The following is a 21,793-nucleotide window of genomic DNA, read 5'->3' as shown; positions in this document are numbered from 1 at the left end:
GTCCATGATCAAAAACCCTTTGTTTGACAATCTTCTGACTCATTATCAAGTAATGAATCATGAAAGCCATAAAATAGGGAAGTGTATGTTTGTCAAAGGGGTTTGCCACTGACACAGAGCGAGTCTAGTGCAGAGTCCAAACAGAAGAGGAATTCCCTATCAATGGTAAGGCATTCCAAATGCTGTTTGTGGATGACATTGTGCTAACTGAGTCACATCCCAGAACATCGCTTCCTAAATGAGAATTCATCCTACCTGTTTTAACAGGAAAAATAAAATGGATTAAGGAAGGAAATAAGCATTTATGAGGTGCCTGTTATGAACCACAAGTGCCGAATGCTTATTGTCTAGTATGTGTGGTATGCAGTTGCATACCCGTTGAGTTGATTCAAAAGTACATTGTTGGACAGACATGAAAGTGAACCAGGCCCAGAGTTGAACAGGAGGAAGAGTACAGGTGAGATTGCCTTTGGGAGACCGTGCAGTGTTTTTAATGACACCAAGATTCTCTTTGAAACCAAAAACCTATTTTTTTAAACACCAATAATTGTATTCCCAGTGCTTAACATAGTGCCTGACACATAGTAAGTGCTTCATAAATGCTTTTTCTATCTATACCAGCTCCTTCCATTTCCTCACTAACATTTACTTTTTACCCCCTTGCTATCTGGCTTCTAGCTCCACTCTTTGAATGAAATTGCTCTCTACAAGTTTATCAATGACTTCTCAACTTCTGAATCTACTGGATTTTTTTCTCCTCAGTATTTTTTTTATTTCTGGGCAGCTTTTTTTTTCTTTTCTTTTTTTTTAAACAATGTGGATTACCCTCTTCCTCCTTAAAAAAGCCTCTGTTCCCTTGGCTTCCATGATACTACTCCCTCTTCATTCTCTTTCTACCTACGTGACCTTGACTTTCCTGTCTTCATTGCTTGATCATCATCTATCTTGCTCTCCCTGAGCATGGGTCTTCCAGAGGGCTCTATCCTGGGCCCTATCTCCTTTTCTGTGCTCTTTCTCTTGGTGATCTCTTCTGCTCCCACATAATTTCAAGTATCCCCTTTGTAGATAATTCCTACATCTATATATCCAGTCCTAATCTGAACTCCATTGGACATTTCTTCCTGAATGTGATGTAGTTACTCAAACTTAATATTCCAAACCAGAAAACCTCTTCCCTAAATCTACCTCTCCTCTGGACTTTGCTCTTTCTGCTGAGAGTATATAAAAGTGAAATGAATTGTCCAAGGTTTCATAGCTATAAAGTAGTGGAACTAGGACCAAAACTGGGACTTTCTAATTCCAGGTTTGGTGTTCTTTCCTCTGGATCCCTCAGAAAGCTTAATCTGAACTGTATAAGTAAACAGATTAGTGCCAAAATCATATTTACATTAACAAGCAACTGAAAGGTAAAACTAATTAGATGTGGAAATTAAACATAGGAAAATGCTGGTTTACACAATTTTGTACCATGTTCACTAATTATGATAATAAACTAGACACTTAAAATCCATAAGTAAATCACTGACAATTTACATGGGAATTGTAAATACAATTTTTCTCACCCCTAAAAGTAGAAAGGAGTGAGAGATACATGCTAATGTATTTCTTTTTGCTTTATTCACATCCCTCACTTTGAGGATTCAGAAATCTTCAAAATGAGCTTTGTGGGTAGTATGAACTATTGTTAACATTCCAAACCTTAGCTTGCTATGCTAAAAAAGCCAAAGAAAATTCACAATTTAACCATGTTAGCAAATTCAAAAGATTTCAGAAAATGTAAAGAATATGTTTTTCTTGGAAAAGTAATTTAAATGGATTCTAGACTACCACTGTCCAGCTCTTAGTATTTGGTTTACATTTCTTTGCTGAAATACAAAATTTACTTTGGCAATTCATACTCAATAGTACCAAACATGTTTTACACAATTATACAATTTTATAGAATTAACAAAACTATGATGATTAAATAATGATTAAGCATGCCCCCAAAGCAAGCATTAACTTCTTACAATGAAACACTGATATCTTGATTTCATGGACTTTGTTGATAGCACAATGAATAAGGAAATCATTAACAAAAAATAAAATGAAATCATACACATATTTTGTCCTGTGAAGACATGGGCACTAGCTAGCTAGTTTAGCTTTTTAAGAAGGGAGAGAGTAGAATAATAAGCATAAGGACAGGAAGAACAATGCAAATAAAAATTATGTGAATCTTCAAAAATGATAACTTTAACATACTTGCTAAATGATTGAAGACTTCCCTCTTGTTCTTCATCCTCAAGGGCATCATTCAATTTGATTTCAGTCATATCCCTTGTTGTCATGTCTGCCACTGATACATCTTGTAATCTTCTGTGTGTTTGATCTATATTAAAACCCAGACAGTTACCAAGTTTCTAACATGAAGTATGAGGCCACCTATTGCATGTTACTACATAATACGGTTTGCAACTAAAAAAACAAAAACAAACCTGCCATCAGTTTGAGCTGTCTCTATTGTAGCCTTACAAAAAAGTACAAACTATTACACAAATTACTTAAAAATAAAAAAAAACTAGCTCTTCTCCCCTAATACTCCATGAATAAATTAAAATTAGCATTGACCATTACTAATTACTCAATCAAAAGGATTATTTTCTTTAGGAAAGGGAAAGTAGATACTCCGTAAGGCTACCATATTGCTTTTTTTTTCTACAATCACCAGATCATTGGAATAGACACTACTCTCCTTCTCAACTGACATAAATGAAATCAATAATTAAAAAAAGGCAGGGAATTAAGTGAAAGGAATTTAATAATTGCTAGCATTTATATAGCACCTTAAGGTGTAAAGAATGCTCTACATAAATTATCTCATATTCTCATTTATTCAGTCATTTCAGCCATGTTTGACTCTACATGACCCCATTTGGGGTTTCCTTGGCTAAGATACTGGAGTGGTTTGCCATTTTCTTCTCCAGCTCATTTTACAGATGAGGAAACTGAAGCAAACAGGGTTAAGTGACTTGCTTAGGCTCACATAGCGAGTAAGTGTCTGAGGACAAATTTAAAACTCAGGAAGATGAGTCTTTATGACTTCAGGCCAGGCATTTGATCCACTGTACCACTTAGCTGCTCTCATGATATCCTCCCAGCATCCCTATGAACTAGGTACTATTATTATCTCTATTTTACAGATGAGGAAACTGAGTCTGAGAGAGGTTGCCCTGAGTTGTGCAGCTAGTAAGTGTTGGAGGCAGGATGCAAACCCAGGCATTACTTACTGATTCCAAGTCCAGCACTGTATCACTATATTCTCATTTCCCATGAGTGTTTCTTTCTGGACCCAAATCAATGTAACATGAGTAAATTTTTGCTCCAGGTGAAATATCAGTCAAAGGGCTACCTTAAAAGATGATCAGCTTTGAGGACCACCTCAAAAGGTGGGCTAGGAAAGCACTGCTGAAGCTTTCCAATTCTCTACCCCTAACTAGACCCCCTTCCAGAGCCACAGCTAGCAATACTGGCACACAGTGTAAGCCCTGAGAAAGCTGTAGCATAATGAACTTTTTAAGGCAAATTCTGATAGGGGTTGGGGAGGAGACAGAAATATTGGAACACTGCAACCAAAGAAGGAGACTAGATCATCGGTTCAGAGGTGAGATTTGGGCTGGGAAGGCTTCCATTTGAGGCACCAGGGGGATAAACATGTTATATTCTAAATGGGACCATAAACACACTAGCATGTTTAGGGAAAATGGCCCCATTAGGCCATATAATGCCCCACTTGGAAGTCACCTTCAATTTATTATGCACCCATAATTCCCTCTGGACCCCTGTTAATATAAAATTCTCCTTTGGACACTAATTCCAGTACTGAACCAATAACAGTTACTGTGACATTACTCTTTCCATGTGTAAAGTTTTGCTCTTTCCTTTCTGTATTTAGAAGTCTTGGAAAGCCTTTCCACAGCCCTTAATAGAACAAAAGGCCATTCTGACAAAATCATCTAACTTTTAATAATTCACTGTTTTAAGGACAACATAAGAGTATGTCCCTAAAACACTGGGGAAATTAATTTTTCAAAGTAGGTTTCAGGGGACAGATTTTTGCTACTTCTCTAAATGATGGAGATAGCAAAAGCAATGTCACCCTCCACTTTCCTCATTGACAATCTAGAACAGTGGGGATATTATGCTTTTTGGATTATTCTGTAGAATTAAATAATTTTCTCCTTCTAAAATTATGTATTAGTGAATTAGGTGAGAAAGTTTTTTGGGAGTGGAGGGGGGAAGAAGGGTGGAAGGGTGGGAATCACCAAGTTAGTTTGTAGCAACTTATTCTTCTAAGAAATCTCCCAAAATTTAAAGCCATGTCAACAATTAGAATGTTTTATTTGTAAGTTCATTAAATCCTAAATTCTGACCATTGACAGGAGCTTTTGTTACTTAGGTGGAAAGAAAACCTACCACGATGTGCAATGGAGAGAATGCAATATCTGGAGTTTAAAGATGAGTCTGAATCCTAATTTTTATGCTTACAACCAATGTGACCTAGGCAAGTATTTGATTTCTTTGTATCTCAGTTTCTGACTTGTAAAAATACAGGTGCTAGCTAAATATCAAGATCTCTTACTGCTCCAGGTCTATGGTTCTATGAATACCCTAAAGGATAGAATTTCATGTTTGGAACCATCTACCTCGTGACATTTTTCAGAGTTGTGATTTTTTTTAAAGTCAAAGGTGTACCTCTAATTGGCATTACTTAATATGAAATGATTAATACAGTAGATATTTGAACTATTTCTAAATTATAACTATTTTGGTAATGGATAATAAACTTCACCAAAGTTTTTTTCTTCTATAACACCACTGTTTATAGTATAGTATTTTTAATCTAAAAATCTACTTTTACCGTATCACAATATTTAAAAAATTTTTAAAGTCTACCTAATCTTTAAAAATGTCTTTAAAAGTCTACATTAATCTTTAAAAGGTCACAATAATAGCTTATATGCATATGACAAAAATACTCAATATACCAAATTAAAGCTTGCATGTATATAGCACTCTGGGCTTATGGTTTACAATGCTTTATAACTATCTCTCTAAATAATATGTATATAATGTACTAGATATCTAGACTGACTGTTTTGGTTGAATTGAGTATGCCAAACAATAAAATAACTGGTTGATTATGCTGATTTGATTTTTCAAGGAATCGATGGGCTATTTCTATGACTACACTGGTTGCTCTGGCATATTGTAGCTATTTTAATAGCTAACATTTATATAGTGCTTTATAATTTATAAAGCACTTCCCTCACAATATTTCTGTGAAATTGATAGTATTATTTCCTTCATTTTTACAGATCAGGAAACTGACTTTGTCTATGGTCAAACCACAAGTTTTGGGGCTGGGACTGAAATGCTTGTTTCTTGGTTCTGGGTTCAGGTTCTTTGCACTACAACTTGGTACCTATCAAACTGCAACCTATGAAAAATGTCCTAAAATCCCAGAATCATTCCCTTCATTAAACAAAGCAATTTCTATCCTTGAGTATGGATAGTCAACTTGGAGAAAGTGTGTGTAAAATTAGCTTCATTTATTCCTATTTTAATGTTTAGCACTTTAAATCCAAAAAGGTAAAAAGCATTCAATTAGAAAAATGGAAAAATCAATACACAGATTGGGACAAAAGTTGAATAAGCTTTTACTTATTTTTGCTCTAAAAAGGAAAGTACTTGGTAATTTTTTGTTGCTTCAAGAGCATATCTTATAGATCATTAAGATAAATATTACAAATAAATCAAAACTAAAAATATTGCATAGTACAAAGCTGTAGTATAAGATGTCAAAGATATTGTTTTAGTTGTCTACATCGCAGAGCAAATTATAATCTTACCTTGATAATAAAGCAAAAAACTCATGAGCAGATGAGGACAGACTTCCTCCAAAAGGGAACAGAAAGTAGAGAAAGCAGTTGGACCTTTCAAAAAGAGTTTATGTAAGAAATACTCAACTCTCTTCCTAGTATAGTCCTGGGACAGAATGTCTTTGTATTCCATCAAGGAGAAAACTCTATCATAAACCAGGTAGGGAAGTACTTTGCTCACATCTAATTCCTTCAGTATTTTCTCTTTATAATTATTCATTGTCTCTGAAAGCCACTTGTTATTTTTTCTTATTGTAGGTGTCTCACAATGATAAAACCAAGATCTGGCTCTTCCGTCAAACATCTTGGCATTTATGTTCAAAAGAATTGCTTCCCCTCTGCACTCTCTGCTCACGTTGCAGTCCCCGGTAGACAATGTGTGCATACTATGGACAGCTGGAATGCAAATACAAACTGCTGTCTATAATTATGATAAATCTGTTAGAAGAAAGAAGGCCTTTATCTAAACCAGAAAGAAAGCTAACTCAGTGCCTAGCTCCTTTGCCTAAGAGGATTACTTTACACTAATTAGCCCCTTTATAATTGGTAACTTCAGAATCATAAAAGACTCTGGGTTGTTTAACTGCTGTTTCTTTTTAATTCTGAATTTCATCCCCAAATAATGGGTCTCCCCCACCTAGAAAGACCTCATTTAGAGACGCAACATCTCAAGCTTAAATAATTTCTGCCAAACAGTGCGTATCATAAAAGAAAAGCGCTAGCTGAATGCATATCAGGAACCAAGACTTAAATCATTGGATTCCCACCACTCCTTAAATTTGTAGTATCCAAGAAATGCAGATAGAATACAGATAAAACTAAAGAGTTGCAAGAAAAGTAACTCCAAAGTCATAACCTCAATTATTTATGTAATTATGTTTGTTTTAATTGCTTGGTTTCATAATGCTCATACATTAAAGCAGAAAGTATTTCTTAGCAACACAGTATATATATTTTAAAGATTTAGCATATTTCTTCATGAGAGTTGAGAGCTGACCTCTTAATGTTTACCTTTATTAAATGATGTTAAATTAGCATACGTCCTCTTTGCCCCATCCCCCACTTTAGTTCCCACTTACTGAAACAAGATTAAGAGAAGAGATTATTGTCATTTACAGCCTAGGTATTCTGCCACTGGTAATCTGTCACCATGGATCATATTTATATAATGTAATTGCTCAAAGCACAGATGTCTCAAACAGTTTATTGTAGTTCTGTAATATCTTTGGGGGGCTTCAAGTCTACACCCACCAGAAACTCTTTCAGGACAGAAATTAACCCTATCATTACTTTCTACTAATAGCTCATTTCTTGTTCTACCAGCTTTATCTGCTAAAACTGGTGAATTATAGTGTCAATCATGAATTTCCTACTTGCAGAAATTATGATGCCCTTTTCCTTATTGTGAAGGTAAAGGGAGACTGGTTTAGTGAAATCCAAATCCAAATATTATAATTCCCATATTTTTCCCCAGGAAACTGGGAGAAAGATAAAGGCATATCAACATCATACTTTTTTTTTTTTTTGCTATTTCTTATTATACCACAGCCTGGGGACATCATCTTCTGTGGCATCAATATTTAACATTTGCATTTATGTGAACATAATATTTACTTGGAATGTAAAGTCATTAGCAGTCAGGACATTTTTCCTGATTTGATTCCAACATACTTAATGTCTCACTGGTTTAGTCTGTTCTTATATTCACAACATGGTGGCAGATGTGATCCAATCCAATCCAGTCACACTGGTTTCTTGATGGTGGGGGTTGAGGTGGGGGTGGGGGATGTAATTATGACAATATATTAAGTAAAGAGGTTTGAATTGAATGGAGAATTGATTTTATGACTATGTGGATCACAACAAATTGTGGTAAGTTCTCAAAGAGAAGGGAGTACCAGATCTCCTGAAGAACCTATGTGGACCAAGGAGGAACAGTTCGAACTGAACATGAAACAACTGATTGGTTTAAGATTGGGAAAGGAATATGACAAGACTGTGTATTGTCACCTTATTTATTTAATTTATATGCAGAGTACCTCATGGGAAATGCCAGGTTGGATGAATCAAAAGCCGGAATTAAGGTTGTCTGGTGAAATAGCAACAATCTCACATATGCAAATGATACCACTCAGGTGGCAGAAAGTGAAGTGGAATTAAAAAGCCTCCTGATGAGAGTGAAGGAGAATGTAAAAAGTTGGTTTGAAGCGTAACATAAAAAAAAAAACAACAACTAGGATCATGGCATTTGGTCCTATTACTTATTAGTAAATAGAGGGAGAAGAAATGGAAGCAGTGTTAGATTTTATATTCTTGGGCTCAAAGATCACTGCAGACAGTGACCGCAGCCATGAGATCAAAAGACACTTACTTGTTCCTTGGAAGCAAAGCTATGGCAAATCTGGACAGCATAGTAAGAAAAAGAGACATTAACTTGCTAACAATGGTTTTTCCAGTAGTAGTGTATGGCTGTGAGAGTTGGACTATAAGGAAAGCTGAACACTCCAGAGTTGACACTTTCTAATTGTGGTGCTGGAGACTTTTGAGAGTCCCTGGGACAACGAGGAAATCAAATCAGTCGATACATAAAAGAAATTAATTCTGACTATTCAAATACTGAAACTGAAGTTCAAATACTTTGACTACATAATGAGAAGATAGAACTCCTAGGAAAAAACTCTAAAGCTGAGAAAGATTGAAGGTAAAAGGAGGAGGGGACAGCAGAGGATGAGATGGATAGATAGTGTCGTGGAAACAATGAACATTAGCTTGGACAGACTAGCAGTCCAAGACAGTGGAGGACAGAAGGGCCTGGTGTACTATCGGCCATGATCACAAAGAGTTAGACATAACTTAAGAACAACATATATGTATAAAAACATATGTGTGTATGTGTAATCTACATATTACACATACACCATATGCAAGAATCCAAACATAGTTCTGGGGCACCTGCTAGCGTAAATTACTGTGTAAAATAACTTCCAGCTGAGTTGTAGACGGGTCAAGAAAGGGCAAAGTCTCTAAATATCCCAATGTAGTTATTGTAATTCTGCAATTTGGTTACTTCATTTAATATTCTTAATACTGATAATTACAGTATAAGAAATGAGCTCCATTTTGTAATCTTCATACACAGTGCCATCTTGTGATGGTTTATCACCATGCAACCCATTCTTCGTTCCACGAAAACCATAAGCATTTTAAAAATCGCATATTAAAAAGGTTTTATAGTGAATAAAATTTTTAAACTGCTTTTAAAAAGTCTGTATATTTAGTTTTTACTTATGTTACTTATTTTCTGCCTTTATATTTGTTTTTCTAAATAATGTTGAATATGTTGGATAATATTTATCTTTTCCTTACTCTATATTTCTTCCTGGGCCTTTTTTCTTTAATTATCCTCATTCATTTTGTCTTACTGTTTTATCTTTCTAGAAGTCTCTAGAACAATCCCATAAATTTCAGAAGTCTCTGTACTTAATGTCTCACTGGTTTAGTCAGTTCTTATATTCACAGTATGGTGGCAAGTGTGATCCAATCATTATAATGTCTGAAGTTAAAACCAAAAACCTGCATAATAAGCTTTGCATCTTTTTTTTTTGTCACTGTAGAAATGAAAATAGGCTAGGAAGAGTAGTGATGGCCCTGTGATTTCATTGGTTTAAGAGGAAATTGCCATGAAAGGAAGTTCCCTCTTCTAATGAAGGTTAATACTTCCTCTGCAATTTATAGTCTTCTAGAATTGCCTTAAACTTACTTGCCTGAGGTCATACCTCCAGTATGTGTTAGAATTAGATGAAATACTTAAACTATATAGTCTTTATGTCTCTAATGCCAGCTCTCTATCTTCTCCTGCCTGTCATAAAGCTGAAAATAATATTTATTCAATTATGACTTAAACATATAGAGTTGCATACATAGGTTTTCATTATATTAATTTAGCATATTAGACACACCTTGAAGAATGCAAATTATATAATTTTACCTTTCATATTTTACTGCTACAGATGAAAAGTGCCATTTAAGAAAGATTGAATGCATGTTCATAGACCAAAGAAAATTCTTTCATCTTCAGAATAATTCGAAATGCTCAGTATTGTATATCATAGCATTTTAGAGAAGAAACCTTAGAAATAACCTAGTCCAACCACCTCATTTATATATTGTTCAGATTTATTGTTGGCATTTTGAAAAGGATGACTGAAAACATCATAGAGAGAAACATAAAATTGAAAAAGCCAACAACTAAAATCTGCGGGCTCTTATAGTGATATTCATTAGTTAATCTTTATACAGGGCTGATTTTACCATGTAAACAGAACAGTGATCCAGAACAACAAAATGTCAGGGGCAGCAAAAAATTTTCAGTAACTACGGGTTACAAGAAGTACATATTTTCCAATTTGCTTAGGGCACTAAAAATCTTTGAGCCAGCATTATCTTCCTGCTGTGTTGGAAGGGAACACGTCCTCTTAACCAGATCCTAGAGTTAAAAAAGAGATGCTCCATTAATCTTAACATAAAATTTTTCAAACGCCTATAAAAGTCAAGAAGAATAATGGGTGATATTATAGGAAATGTACCATAGCCATGTAGTAGTGCATTTACCCATTAGTTACTCTCTACATGGGAGAAAGGATAGAGACAGAGACAAAGAGATAGGGAAGAGAAATAAATAAACAGTAAGACATAACCAGTTAAATGGAAAAAAATAGAAAAAGAAATGAGATGATAAAAACCCAACTATCTACACCCGGTATCTTTTTTCACTGGCAGAATTTGTCATTTACTTTTGGTTTTTAAAATTTGTTGTACAACATAAAAAAAAGGAATATCTTGATAAGGAAGACATTAAGCAAAATTCAGATTCCCCCAAACCATAGGGGAGCTAAGAAATCAGAATTAGGGTACCTCCATCTGGACCTATGAAAGTTCACTGGAAAGCTCCATGGGCAGCTGCAAACCGGCTAGCCCCAAACCCCAATGGCTACAGGGTTTCCAGTTAGCATTTTGGTTTTTGGCCACAGGCCTCATACTTGAAATCTCAGTGCCAATTTGGGTCCTGGCTGGGATAGAATATAGTTGTAGAGAGGTCAGAAAACCTCCTCAGGCCTACTACCATTTCAAGGAGTCCTCCACAGATGTAATTATGGGCACCTATGTGGCACAGTAGACAGAAAATGAGGCCTAGAGTCAGGAAAACCTGAGTTCCATTCTGACACTTATTGACACTTAACCTCTGTTTATCTCAGTTTCATCCTCTATAATAATAGCGCCTATCTCCCAGGGTTGATGTGAGGGCTAAATGAGATGATAATGTAAAGCACTTCGCACGGTGCCTAGCACATAGTAAACACTATATGAATGTTAGTTATCTTCAGCAGCAGCAGCATCACCATCATCATCATCATTAATTTGGCTCTTAAAGTACATATGGCCCCCAAATAGGAAAGTTAACTGTGGGACTTCAGAATGGATTACAATTGCTTCAAGGGTGTCTTGGAGTTTACAGGGAGAACCAAAACTACTTGTGACTTATATTGAATGACTCAGAATTGCCTGATGTTTCTGGAATCAGTCTACTGTTCTAGGAAAACCCAGATTGTCAGCCTTTTTGTGTACAGTAATGTTGTAGTAATGGGATGCCAGAAATAGTTATGGGAAACATAAATTATAAGTAACTTGGGAGAGGGGAATTTCCCACTGGGGCAAACTTCCAAATAGGGTTAGGGTATTTCCAGCAGAGGGTAGTTATGATATATGGTCATCGTCACAGTTCTCCTGGGGCTTTCCTAAGCCTGGCCCAAACTCATGGGGTGAACTCAAAGATCCTGGAAGTTCTGAAGCTATTTTGTGTGGTAGGCCAAAACACAGTGCTATTGACAAGTACAATACGTCCAAAAACAGGACCAAAAGACGCTTGTCACAGCAAGAAAAAGAACTGTGTTTCCTCTTCTAATTTATACTTGGTGATTACTTTCTTCCTCTATTACTATGCTGTGAGCCTGGTTGGGTTTTTGGTGGTTTTGGGGTTTCTTTGCTTGTAATCAGACTTGTTTGTTCTTTGACCCTAGTGAACTGTGTGCTTTCAAAGGAAACTGGCGATAACACCCAGGTTGGTGTTAAACACTGAGGTTTCCAGATTATCTAGGTGGGGGCAATGAGCCAGAAAGCTGTGTTCAGGTCCAAACTGCTAACACTTTACTTTTAATTTATCAAAGGGTAAAAGGGAGCTGGTGACCCTTGTTCTACATTCTCAGAACTACATCCAAATGACTGGCCTTCTTATATTGTGGAGGCAGGGGCTGTCCTGAGAGCATTCCGGCACTGATTCAACACTCCCAGGTCATAGCATATTTCTGAGGGAGAAGGAGCAGCAAAATATGGGAAAGAAAACATTAGCACATTTATTTGTTTATTAGTACATCACCAACCTCTCCAGGCTACATCTTCTTTTGAAATGTCTCTTATTAGAAAGTGAAAGTATTTATGTAGGCTATTTATTCAACTACAGCTAAATACTAGCAATGCAGCACAGTGGCAATAGGATTAACTCCAAAGTCAAGGGACTTTTTCTTCATATCCTGCCTCTGACGCTTACTATGCACATGATCTTGGGCAAGTCATTTAAACTACCTGAGCCGCAGTTTCTACATCTGTAAGAATAAGGGGGTTGGACTTAAATGACCACTGAGGTTCCTTGCAGTGCTAGGTCTATGATGCTATGAGCATCTTTGATCTCATTCGTTAATTACATCAGCCCAATGATTTTTCTTACTTTTATTTCCCCCAAAAATGTGTAACTCTTACTCCTTTGGTGCTTATACAACCACATGACCTAGTTATCTTTAACTATGTATGTGAGTCAAGGTTTTAACATTTTTCTCCTCCTAGTACTGGCAGCAATGCTAGGAAGGTGCTTGACTCTTGCTCAGGCCAGTTCCCCTACTCTAGATGTAAGTTCCAGATAATTGAAATATAATCCAACCCAGAGAACCCAAGGGATAAACCACCGAGGCAAATAAATTGGGGGTTATGACCAAACCCTAGACTTGTAGGAAATGTTGACACATATGGGAGGTGCTGATGTGGACAGAAAGTGTTCCCCCACCCCCACCCCCCACCACGTGTGTTGGGAGAAAAGAGGACATTAGGTAGTAGCATGTACATGCTTGGTTCACTCTCCCAGAGCCAGGCTGCTTCAGCTGCCCCTCAAGTTTCTAGAGTATCCTTAAGGGTTTGTGAGTCTCTTCTCTATTACCATCAACTTGAACCTCCTCCAGGTGGGTTCCCCCACTCTTTGGTGCCAGTGACTAGTACCCCAATTCCATTTAACTACTCAAAATCAATTAGCTTTTACAGAAGGATATTTACTTCAAAGATATTGCATAAACTAACAAATATTTCCTCCAGGACCAAGGGGCATATTGTCCTTTATACCACCTCAGTCTCTGGGGGAAGTAGGCTAAGAACTTAGCTCAGTTCTTATATAGCACTAGTCTATCAAGTTGACATCTAGATTCAATCTTAATGCTAGATGAGTCCTAGCCTCTTCTACTTGTAGGATGAGGTCCCAAAGGTCAATCCTTGTTCTTAAGGGACTAAAGCCCAGGGGTGGGGAACCTGCAGCTTTGAGGCCACATGTGACCTTCTATGTCCTTGGGGGTGGCCTTTTGACTGAGTCCAAGTTTTACAGAACAAATCCTTTTATTAAGGGGATTTGTTCTCTGAAGTTTGGATTGAGTCAAAGGGCCATACTTGAGGACCTAGGGGGCCACATGCAGCCTCAAGACTGCAGGTTCCCCATCCCTGACTAAGGCCTGTTTCTCTGGGTCACATGGCTCATCCAACATCATGGGAACAGAACAGCTGAAAGGAATGAGGCAAGAGAGATTGCTTCAGCAAACTCAGGCCTTTTTGAAGATTCCTTCAGGTTCAAATAAAAGTTCCATCAAAAAAAAGTTGCTCTCAACGACATGGTTGATAGACCAAAAACATTCATAGAATTTCTGTTCATGCTGCCCGTTCTCTCCAAGGATTTCTCTTGAATGTCAACATGACTCTTTTGGAAGCAGACTTTCCAGTTACTCCATGAAGGAAAGTTGCATCAGCTAAGAGAGCTGATGGGGTTTGCACATGCACCAGAAAGAAAGGGCCTAGGACCTTCTCTTCTCTGTAACCGTGTGGTCCTGAGAAACAAGTCTAGGTCCTTGGTCTCTGCATTTGTTCTTTTCCCATTTAGGTAAAGGAGATCAGAGTCTCTGACCTTGTGACTTTGAAAGGTCAGGAGGATACTCTGGTGTTCCAAAGTCAGGGTTTTAGAGCCAGTGCAAGCAAAAAAGCCTGAGTTTTCTTAAGCCAACTCTCTTACTTCATTCCTTTCAGCTGCTCTGTTTCCATGGTGTTGATACACAAGATGGTAGAGGGGCCAAGATGGAGGTGGCAGGGACAGCATAGTATCTGAGTTTCTTGATCACCTTCTCCTCCCAGATGTTCTCTCCTCACTGGCTTTTTGTGACACTGCAGTCTCCTGGTTTTCTTTACTATCACATGATCCATACCTGTGGTTATATCCAGGGGTGTGCCAGTAAATATTTAACAACCAGCTCTTCTCCCATATATATGTATGTATGTATGTGTATATATATACATATATATATGTATATATATGTATATATATGCATATACAAACACACACGCATATATGACACAATTTTAAATTTAATCTGCTTTATTAACATTTTCTCCTTCACTTTCTTAAAGTCTAGACAGGAAAACAATAAATCAAATCCTGATTTGAAGTGTTTGCCGAATTCCAAAGTGTAAATGTTCATGCTGAAATTTAACAATCAACTCCCATAAGTCAGTTTGAACGGGCTCTAGAAGACCCTTGGGTGTATCCCAAGGTACTGTTCTAGGCCACCTATAGGTTCTCTCCTGGTAACCTTATCAGCTCCATTGGTTTAATTATGATCTCCAGTCAGATGACTCAGGTTTAGATATCTAGTCCTAGTCCCTCTCTAGAAATTCAATTTGATACCAACTGGACTTTTCAAATTGGATGTTTTGGTGCTATACATAGCCACAGCTACCAAAGACCAAGAAAAAAAAGGTTCTGACCATCAAAGTCTTTGGCCCTGACTAACCAGAAAATAATATGATTTTGTTTATATTAGAGTATTACTATCTGCTTTATTGCTATACCCCTGTATGTAATGTGGATTTTAGTGTGTATAAGGTGGATTTTTGTTATTCTTTCTTAGAGTTTAGTTTCCCAGGATCCAGGGCCATAACAATCTCTATTTCCCAGTCTCATGGTTCAGAACATCTCCACTATGCTCGTGCAGCATTATATAATGATAAATAATAAAACATTTGTGCTTAAATTGTAAATATCCACTGTGACTATGCAGTGTGACACAACGGTGAGATAATGTAAACTTGTGAGGCTTTCACTGGCAAGATGCCTTCTTTGTTGCCCTATAAAGCAGGTGGGCACTGGTCAGTGAGTGGGGAACTCTTAGGGTTGAATGCACAAGCTGCAATGCTGTGTGTGCTTTGATTGGCTCCCATCAAGGCTTGGGGGAAATCTGTGTTTGTCTCAACCTGTCCCCACTGAGGTTTGGGGGGGATTTGGGGGAGTGTACAAGCTGTGCCTGTCTCAATTGACCCCATTGGAGACATAGGGGTAATTGCCACCCCCCCTTCTCACCAGCCCCTTCTAGAAAGGTGATTAGGGAATGCTGTAGGCTTTGGTGTTCCCATTATCAGCAACTCCCTCTTGAGAAGACTAGACTGGAATAAAGTAAAATTATTAACCCCTCCAAAGCTGTCTTCCTGTCTGACCAGATCAAGAGTGAATCTGTGCTAGCAGCCCTCCTGTGTGCTAGTGTTACCTGTCTTACAACCCCTAAGGAGCATGGAATCTTTCCATTTAACCTTTCATATATATTTGTCTCCCCCATTAGAATGTGAGAGAATTCCTTGAGAGCAGGGACTATTTGCATCCCCAGCACAGAGCATGGTGTTTGTGCATAGTAATCACTTAATAAATACTTTTTCATTTGTTTGTTCATTCATTCATTCATTCATTCATGTCCCAGAGATCTCTCAAACTCAACATGTACAAAAATGAACCCATTGTTTTTCCCTCAAATTCTCCCCTCTTCCAAACTTTCTGATTTTAATTAAAGACACTAACATCACTCCAGTGTCTTAGGTTTGAATCTTAGCCTTTTCCTGGACTGCTCACTCTCACTCTACATATCTAATCAGTTGACAAGTGTTGGCTATTTCTATTTCCAAACCTCTCTAGCATCTGAATGCTTCTCTCTACTCATTCAGCTGCTACCTTAGTTCAGGCCCTTATCACCTGTTCACTAGACTTTTGCAATAATCTTCCAATTGGTCTCCCTGCCTCAGGTCTCTTACCACTCCAGTGCAGGCTAACTACTGCTGCCCAAGTGATGTCCCTTAAGTGCAGTTCTGACCAAGTCATAATGCTACTCAATCTAACCACAGTAGCTCATGATAGCTTTTAGGATAAAATATAAACTTCTCTCTTTAGCTTTTAAAATCTTTCACAATCTATCTGCAGCCTATCTTTACAGCCTCAATGAGCATTACTCCCTCCTTCTAGACTCTTCAGTCCAGGCAAACTGGCTTTCTCTCTACTCCTCACACACAACACCCCAACCTCCCATCTTTCTCCTGGACTCTCCAAGCTTGGAATGCACCACCCCCTCCCATATGCCTCTTGGGATGCCGCCAACTGCTAGCCCTTCCTCTACAGCCATTTTGGGGAAGGGCCCAGGTCTACCGACTTTCCTTCCCCTCCCAGCTGTGCTTCTGACTTTCTGGACTTTAGCTGGTATCTTACCTTGGAACTGTCCTCTGGTGCCTGGGGCCTCCTCCCTCTGAAACACCCCTTCAGCATGCTGGGCCCATTCTCCTATTGGTTTCTCCTAGGGTCTCCATTTTGTGGAAAGACCCTGGCAGTCTAACATCTTTCTGGATGTCACACTCTCCCTATAGCTCTCTCCCCCCACCCCCACCTCCCATTTTCAGTTCCCTTTTTTGTGATAGCTTCTTCCATAAGTTCCTAAGGGCAGACACTATTTTTTTTTCTGCTTGTCTTTGTATCCCCAGCTCTCATTACAATGGCTGGCACCTAGTAAGCATTTAATAAAGGCTTGTTGCCTGCCTGTCTATTCTTTGTATTTCTGTATACTATATATGTACTTGTCTTCCCCATTAGAATGTAAGCTATATGTTCATGGGGCATGCTAGCGCATTGCTAAATGTTTGTTGATTGATTGATAAAAATGTTGAACAGAATACGCCCAAAGAAAGATGCCTGGTTCACTCCACTAGAGACCTTCCTCTAAAATAACAGACTCATTAATGATTACTTTTTGAATCTGATCATTCAACCGTTCTCAATCCACCTAACTCTGCTTTCATTCGCTCCCTTATCGTTCCATTAGGCCCGCACTTCGTCAAAAGTTGTGTTAAAACCTAGGCGAGTTATGACCGTAGCATTTCCAGGACCCACCAGTGTAGTTACCCTGGAGAACGGGAGTGTTTATTTTACTTACGCAATAGCCTTCTGCCTGATACTACTTATCACAATGCTTCGCACATTGTAAACATTCAGTACCTGGAACTGTCTCCCCCAGCTTTCGTGATTGAGTCTTAAAGGAGCTGTACAATTTTAGAAAGCAGAAGGGAGAGGGGAATGTTCTACGCCGGATCTGGAGCATAAACAAAGTTGCAGAGCAAGAAAGAGTACCGAGTTTTCCAGGGGCACTGATGGGAGCCGAGGATTTGGGCTGGGGAGGGTTACTGCGGGGGGGTGGGGGGGAGGTGTCTGACTGGACCAGGAAACTGGAGGCGGGTCGTGGAGCCTTGGATGCTAGGATGAAGAGGGGGTGCTTTATTCTGCGGCAAAGGGGAAGCCGACGGAAGGATGTGCACATGAGGAATGGCGCGAGGCGGGCATCGCTTCAGAAACACAGACCCTGGGGTGTCTGATAAAGTGGGTGGGAGGGAGATCCTGTACTTTGCTGAGGGGAAGGGGAGAGGCATGGCCGAAAGAAGAATCAGCAGGTCTTGGATACCCGGGTCTGGGGTAACGTTCGGTGACTGCAAAAATGGTGATCTCCTTTTGGGAAAGAGAGGTCCACAGGGAAAGGTGGAAGGGAGAGAAACACGATTGCTCTTTAATGGCCATAGCGGTGGCATTTCAGAGCTGAGAGGGACTTCAAGGCCCTGGAGCGCTCTTGCCTCTTTTGGCCTGTCTGTAAAGTAAGCAGTTCGCCCTAGGTGACCTCCGAGGTCGCTGCCGGCTCTAAATCCTGGGCTTGTCGGACCCCGGGCGGCCTGCTAGAGGGGGGTCACTGACGGCGCTCGCGCTCCCCCGCGCTCCAGGCTCGAGGCGGCTCGGCTCTTCCCGCGCGGCCACACCCTCACCTCCCTCCCCAGCCCAACCCCCCCAGCGGCCCCGGGGCGGCGGTAGAATCATGGCGGCCGACGCGGTGGCTTCTCGCTTGGCGCGGCAGGAGCAGGACATCCGCTGGCTGACTGCGGAGATCGGACGTCTGAAGGAGCAGCAGCCGCCGCATCCCGGGCGGGAGCCGGGGCCGGAGCCGGAGCCGGAGCCGGAGCCGGGGGCCTGGCCGCGCTGGGCGGGCAGTCCCAGCCCGGAGCTCGAGCGTCTGCGGGACGAGAACGAGAAGCTGCGCTACCGGCTCCAGCACCTGCGGCGCAGCCTTGAGGCCGAGCTGAGCCGGCGGCCTGAGCAGCCCCGCGAGGCCGCGGGAGCCCAGGTAAAAGGAAGCCCAGGCCCGGGCTGGGGCGGGGGAGCGCGGGCCGGGGGCGGGGGCGGGGGCGCGCCTGGCCCTTGACCTTGACCGCGGAACTCCGCCCGCAGCCGGCCTCCGGCGGAGGAGAAAACCTCAGATCTGGGGAATTTCCCCAGACTTGGGGCGGGGGCGGGCGCGGGTGGGCGCATAGCTGGGTAATAATCCTTCGAGACATTTTGCCTCTCTTCCGTAATTCCTTCCCTGCCCTCTCTGCGTTCCCTCTTCTTCCAGTTAGGCCCAAACGGGGGCCAGGAGTAACAGTAGCAATAACATTACTCTTTTACTATTGAAGATGAAGGCACTGGGTGCAGTCCTACACAAGTGGCTTAAGTGCTTGTTATGTCCAGGGCAAGCATAATGCTAGGCCCTGGGGATACTGAAACAAAAAGGAAGCTGTTCCCATCCTCCCTGAGCTCTCTGGCTCTCCTTTCGGTCCGATCCTTCTCAGGAAGGGATCGGAATGTAGGCACTGGAGGATGGTTGGCCGCCTCACCAGATACCCTCAGAGTTCTACCCTGGGCCCGCCTCTCTGGCTGTTTTCTTTCTTCCTGACGTCATCATTCCCATGTGTTCAATTCTCATAAGCAGATGACTCCCCCAGCCACATGTCCTTTATCTCCCTTGCTACGATCCCTCATCACTTGTCTGCTTGCTGGACATGTCACCTGGATAGACACCTTACATTAAAATGTGAGCTCTTTGAGGGAAGGGTGTCTCTCTTTTTATTATTTGTACTTGGAACTGATACTTAGTTGACACTTGGTAAATTCTTGTTGATTGATCCCATACTTAATGTGTTCAAAAGAAAACATTTGGCCGTCAAACTCATCCTTCTCTCCCCTCCCCCTCCAATGCTGACAGGTGGCATGACACATCCTGAGGAAATTAATTTTTGTTGAGGGACTGTTTCTTCCTATGTTCCATAACACAGGAGTCATCCTCAACTCTTCACTTTTCCTCTCTCCCCATCCATCTAATCAATTGCTAAATCTGGTTGATTCTACTACTTCAACATTTTTGATATCTGTCCCCATCTCCAATCATGTACAGGACCTCAAACTTTTCACCTGAGCTATTTAAACTCATCTCTCTGCCTCAAATCTGTCCCCCCCTTTTAACCCATTTTATAAAGCTTCCAAATTGATGCTCCTAAAGCTTTATTCTGACCATGTCACTTTCTGCTCAGGAGGCTTAGTGACTCCCTTCTCGCCTGTAGGATAAGAACCAAACTCCAAAGGCTTGGGGACAGGTAGACATCCTGGGGAATGGCTAGTAGGCTACTTTGTTTGGAACTTACAATGTGTGATATGAAGTCTGGCAAGATGGGTAGAAGCTAGATTGTGGAGGAATTTAAATGCCAGGCTGAAGAGTTTGTTTTGTCCCAGAGGAAATATGGGCTGGTCTTATTATTCTTGTTGTTGTTGTTGTTGTTGTTTTGACAGGGCAATTGGGGTTAAGTGACTTGCCCAAGGTCACACAGCTAGTACATGTGTCAAGTGTCTGAGACCGGTTTTGAACTGAGGTCCTCCTGACTCCAGGTCTGGTGCTCTACTCACAGCGCCACCTAGCTGCCCCTGGTCTTATTATTCTTTCCAACCATCCAGGGCAGGGATTGTTCTCCTGGGGTCTATGAACTTGTTTTTAAAAAATATTTGGTAACTTTATTTCAGTATAATTGATTTCCTTTGTAATCCTACATGTTTTATTTGGTGCATTGAACAGGTCCATAGTCTTCACCAGACTGTCAAAGGAAGGAAGGAAACAAATATTTATTAGGTGCCTACTGTGTGCTAGGCACTATGCTAAGCCCTTTACAGATATGGACTCCATGACATAAAACCCTCTGTGTTCTCAGGTTATGTGAAGTGTAAACAGAAGTGTGTGTTTACATACATATGCACACATACATATATTTGCATGTTGTCATTCAGTTATTTCAGTCATATCTGACTCTTCATGATGCCATTTTGGGTTTTCTTGGCAGAGATACTGGAGTAGTTTGCCATTTCCTTCTCTAGTTCATTTTACAGATGAGGAAACTGAGGCAAATAGGATTAAGTGACTTGCCTAGGGTCACACAGATGGTAAGTATCTGAGGCTGGATTTGAATTCAGGTCTTCCTGACTCCAGGCCCAGCACTCTACACTATGCCATCTAGCTGTCCCTATATATATATGTATGTGTATATATGTATATATGTATGTATATATATATATGTATATGTATGTATGTATGTATATGTGTAAATCAACTCCTGAAATAAATACTTTGTAAGAACAGGGAGCACTTTTACATCTCTCTAGTCTGCATGGCCATCACTTACAACTCACTTTGTCCCTGATAAAATTGTATTATGGGCTAGATGTCATCTGAAATCTTTGGTGGGGGTTTCATGAACATCTACGTCCACTTTGGGTTGCTGGCAATAATGAAAGGGAGCCAAATTTGCTCCAATACAGGAGCCAACAATACAATATAATTTATTTTTTCTTTTTCTGGTTTCATCAGTTACTTCCTGGGCATCTCTCCTTGCCCATAGACAAGTTCAACATGTCCAAAATTAAACTCATCAACTATCCCCCTAAACCCACTACTCCTCCAAACTTCCCTTTTTTTTTTTTTTTTTTTTTTTTACTATCTCCCTAGTCACCCAGATTCATAACTTTGGAGTCATCCTTACCTTTTCCTTCTGTCTCATTCTCCATATTCCATCAGTTGCCAGGTCCTGTCAATTCTCTATAATATATTTTACATCTGATTCTTCTGTACTCACTAGGCCATCACCCTGGTTCAGACCCTTATCATCTTCCATCTGGACTATGGTACTTGACTGTAAATTAGTCTACCTGTTTCTGGTCTTATTCATTCTTCACACAACTGCCAAAGTAATCTTATTGAGAGACAGGTTTCACTATATTGCTTCTCTGCTGAAAAACCTTTGATAGCTCCCAGTTAGTTGCCTCTGAAATAAAATACAGACTCCATAGCCTGGCATTTAAGGCCATC

General features: G+C 40.1%; 1 protein-coding gene across 1 annotated transcript in view; it reads left to right on the top strand.

The window, feature by feature from the left end:
• Positions 1–18,432: 18,432 nt before the first annotated feature.
• The window catches only part of TARS3 (threonyl-tRNA synthetase 3), a 38,569-nt gene continuing 35,208 nt past the window's right edge, over positions 18,433–21,793 (top strand). Inside the window, exon 1 of the mRNA XM_036735759.1 lies at positions 18,433–18,751. Coding sequence (XP_036591654.1) covers positions 18,446–18,751 — 306 coding nt within the window. The 5' untranslated portion in view covers positions 18,433–18,445. The remainder of the gene's footprint in view (positions 18,752–21,793) is intronic.

The sequence above is a fragment of the Trichosurus vulpecula genome, chromosome 8, assembly GCF_011100635.1.
Source record: "Trichosurus vulpecula isolate mTriVul1 chromosome 8, mTriVul1.pri, whole genome shotgun sequence".
Taxonomy (NCBI): domain Eukaryota; kingdom Metazoa; phylum Chordata; class Mammalia; order Diprotodontia; family Phalangeridae; genus Trichosurus; species Trichosurus vulpecula.
This window is presented reverse-complemented; position numbering and strand designations above follow the sequence as displayed.